Source organism: Ailuropoda melanoleuca, chromosome 8 (assembly GCF_002007445.2).
Source record: "Ailuropoda melanoleuca isolate Jingjing chromosome 8, ASM200744v2, whole genome shotgun sequence".
Taxonomy (NCBI): domain Eukaryota; kingdom Metazoa; phylum Chordata; class Mammalia; order Carnivora; family Ursidae; genus Ailuropoda; species Ailuropoda melanoleuca.
The window spans coordinates 57,204,290-57,207,897 of record NC_048225.1 but is presented as its reverse complement, the minus strand read 5'-3'; the positions used below and the strand labels follow the sequence as shown (position 1 = coordinate 57,207,897).

Sequence of the window (3,608 nt, the reverse complement as noted above, 5' to 3'; positions counted from 1 at the left end):
ATTTTATTCCCATATTCTTTTTTTTATTATTATGTTATGTTAGTCACCACACAGTACATCATTTGTTTTTGATGTAGTGTTCCATGATTCATTGTTTGCCTATTACACCCATTCTCCCTCTCTGTTTCCCCACCATTCATTTTTCCTTTCCTTCTCCTAATGTCCTTATGTTCCACAAATAAGTGAAACCATATGATAATTGTCTTCCTCTGCTTGACCCATTTCAGTTAGCATAATCTCCTCCAGTCCCGTCCATGTTGCTGTAAATGTTGGGAAATCAACCTTTCTGATGGCTGAGTAATATTCCATTGGAAGGAGCCGAGATGCCCTTCCACAGATGAATGGATGAAAAGGATGTTGTGAGTTTTAAAAAAAGATTTGTAATTTGTACCTATGTATTTGTATTTGTACATGTGTGGAGTACAGTGTGTGTGTGTGTGTGTGTGTGTGTGGTCGTAGTACCTATTTATATAACATAGGTAAAACAAATCTTTTCCTCTATTTCTGTTTGCTACTTTCCTCCCTAACTTAATTTCCCAGACCTTCCATTGAAAGCATTTTAAACTTCTGGTAAGCTACTTAAACTCTTGGATCATTAGATAAGTTATATGTAAAATAAGCGAAATTAATGTTCTTCTTGAAGAGCTTTTTAATTTAAATATTGGACATGATTTTTGCACAGAGTCTGACAACAAACCTTGTAAAAAATAGGCAGCACCTCAGGGCACCTGGGTGACTCAGCTGGTTAAGCACCTGTCTTCAGCTCAGTTCATGATCCCAGGGTCCTGGGATCCAGTCCCACATCGGGCTCCTTACTCAACCGGGAGCCTGCTTCTCTTTCTCCATCTGCCTGCTGCTCCTTCCTGCTTGTGCTCTCTCTCTCTCTGTCTGTCAAATAAATAAATAAACTCTTAAAAAATGAAAATAAAAAAATAGCACCTCAATAATTGGTATTTGATGTTGCTGTTTTCATTATTATTCCCAATCACATTTTGCAATAATTATTACTAAATACTAAGAGATGGACCAATTTAACAATTTAAAGTAATTTTTAATATGTATTTTTCATTCTGTGTGCTAACCCCTGAGTGTTGTCAATCAACTGGAATTAATTTCCATCGCTGTATTTAGAAACTAGCAGAATCCTAAGTTGGTCAGAACTGAAGGGGGTTCTGTTGGTGATGATTGTAATAACAAGAAAAAATGGCTAATTAAGTGTCCTCTAATATCTTTAAGTCTCTAGCAGTACAGAGACTCTCTGGTGACCTGTAGATTGGGTCAGCATACATTTTGGAAGACTTATGCATTACCAGATAGAATGTTCCTTCCCAATGGCACCCAGTTCCACGTCTCCTCCTTCTTGTTGCTGGGAATCCCAGGAATGGAAACACTGCACGTGTGGATTGGCTTTCCCTTTTGTGCTGTGTATGTGATCGCACTGATAGGGAACTTCACGATTCTGTTCGTGATCCAGGCTGAGAGCAGCCTACACCAACCCGTGTTCTACTTCCTGGCCATGTTGGCTACTATTGATTTGGGTCTGTCCACAACTACCATCCCCAAGATGCTCGGAATCTTCTGGTTTTGTCTCAGGGAGATAGTTTTTGATTCTTGTCTCACTCAGATATTTTTTATCCACAACTTCACCGGTATGGAGTCAGCAGTCCTGTTGGCAATGGCTTATGACCGCCATGTGGCCATCTGCAACCCACTCCGATACAGCATCATCCTCACCAACAAGGTTGTTTCTGTGATTGGTGCTGGCATGTTAGTGAGGTCGTTTATTTCTGTAATTCCATTTGTATTTCTTATTTTGCGATTGCCCTTCTGTGGGAATCATGTCATTCCCCACACCTACTGTGAACACATGGGTCTTGCTCGCCTCTCTTGTGCCAGCATCAAGGTCAATATCATCTATGGCTTATGTGCAATTTGTAATCTAGTCTCTGACATCATAGCCATTGCCCTTTCTTATGTTCAGATACTCCGTGCTGTTTTCCGTCTTCCTTCCCGTGAAGCCCGCATCAAGTCCCTCAGCACATGTGGTTCTCATGTTTGTGTCATTCTTGCCTTCTACACACCAGCCCTCTTTTCCTTTATGACACATCGTTTTGGTCATAACGTCCCCCGCTATATCCACATACTCCTTGCCAATCTTTATGTCGTCGTGCCACCAATGCTCAACCCTGTCATATATGGAGTCAGGACCAAGCAGATCTATGACCGTGTGAAGAAAATATTATTACAGAAACACGGAAAGGAAAAAGAATGACACCTAATACATGTGCAGTTCAGTATGAAATTTTATGAAACTTAAATCAGAGATGTCTTCTCATAGAGATTATATTAAAATATATATCTGTAGGGGAGCATGGGAGGCTTATCTGTGAAATGTCTGCCTTCGGCTCAGGTTATGATCCCAAGGTCCTGGGATCACCCCACATCGGGCTCCCAGCTTGGCAGGAAGCCTGCTTCTCCCTCTCCCACTCCTCTTGCTTGTGTTCCCTCTCTCGCTATCTCTCTCTGTCATATAAATAAATAAAATCTTTTTAAAAATGTATGTGTCTATATTGGTTCTATTCTGTACTTAAATGCATTTAATTCCCATGTGCTTTTCAGACCACTTCCCAGTATCCATTATTGCATCCTCTTTGTCCCTTAAAATTTGATTTAGTAGGTCATGTCGTTTTTCTCTATTCATCTAAATATCTGATTGATAGTTATATATCAAAAGTTTTTTTTATCATTTTAGTCCTTTTTAAAAAATTTTTAAATAATATTTTTTATCATATTATGTTAGTCACCATACAGTACATCCCTAGTTTTTGATTTAAAGTTCCATTATTCATTACTTGCGTATAACACCCAGTGCACAATGCAATATGTTCCCTCCTTAATACCCATCACCGGCCTATCCCATTCCCCCAAACCCCTCCCCTCTGAAGCCCTCAGTTTGTTTCCCAGAGTCCATAGTATCTCATGGTTCATTCCCCCTTCTGTTTACTCCCCCTTTCTTCTTCCCTTTCTTCTCCTACTGATCTTCCTACTTCTTATGTTCCATAAATGAGTGAAACCATATAATTGTCTTTCTCTGCTTGACTTATTTCTCTTAGCATTATCTCCTCCAGTCCAATCCATGTTGCAGCAAATGTTGAGAAATCGTTCTTTCTGATGGCTGAGTAATATTCTATTGTATACATGGACCACATCTTCTCAATCCAGTTATCTGTTGAAGGGCATCTAAGCTCCTTCCACAGTTTAGCTATTGTGGACAATGCTGCTGTGAACATTGGGGTGCATATGGCCCTTTTCTTCACTACATCTGTATCTTTGGGGTAAATACCCAGTAGTGCAATTGCTGGATCTTAGGGTAGCTCAATTTTTAACTTTTTAAGAAACGTCCACACTGTTTTTACAGTGGCTGTACCAACGTGCATTCCCACCAAGAGTGTAAGAGGGATCCCCTTTCTCCACATCCTCTCCAACATTTGTTGTTTCCTGCCTTGTCCATTTTTGCCATTCTAACTGGCATAAGGTGGTATCTCAGTGTAGTTTTGATTTCAATTTCCCTGATGGTTAATGATTTTGAACATTTTTTCATGTGCCTG

At 39.9% G+C, this 3,608-nt stretch overlaps 1 protein-coding gene across 1 annotated transcript; it reads left to right on the top strand.

The window, feature by feature from the left end:
• Positions 1 to 1,318: 1,318 nt before the first annotated feature.
• LOC100467386 (olfactory receptor 52E2) lies at positions 1,319 to 2,272 on the top strand. The gene has a single exon (XM_002931130.2). It carries the CDS (start codon positions 1,319 to 1,321, stop codon positions 2,270 to 2,272), a length of 954 nt encoding a protein of 317 aa, XP_002931176.2.
• Positions 2,273 to 3,608: the final 1,336 nt, after the last annotated feature.

Bases quoted from the DNA above. Each gene is read 5' to 3' on its own strand.
- LOC100467386 (XM_002931130.2), top strand. From the start codon at position 1,319: ATGTTCCTTCCCAATGGCACCCAGTTCCACGTCTCCTCCTTCTTGTTG.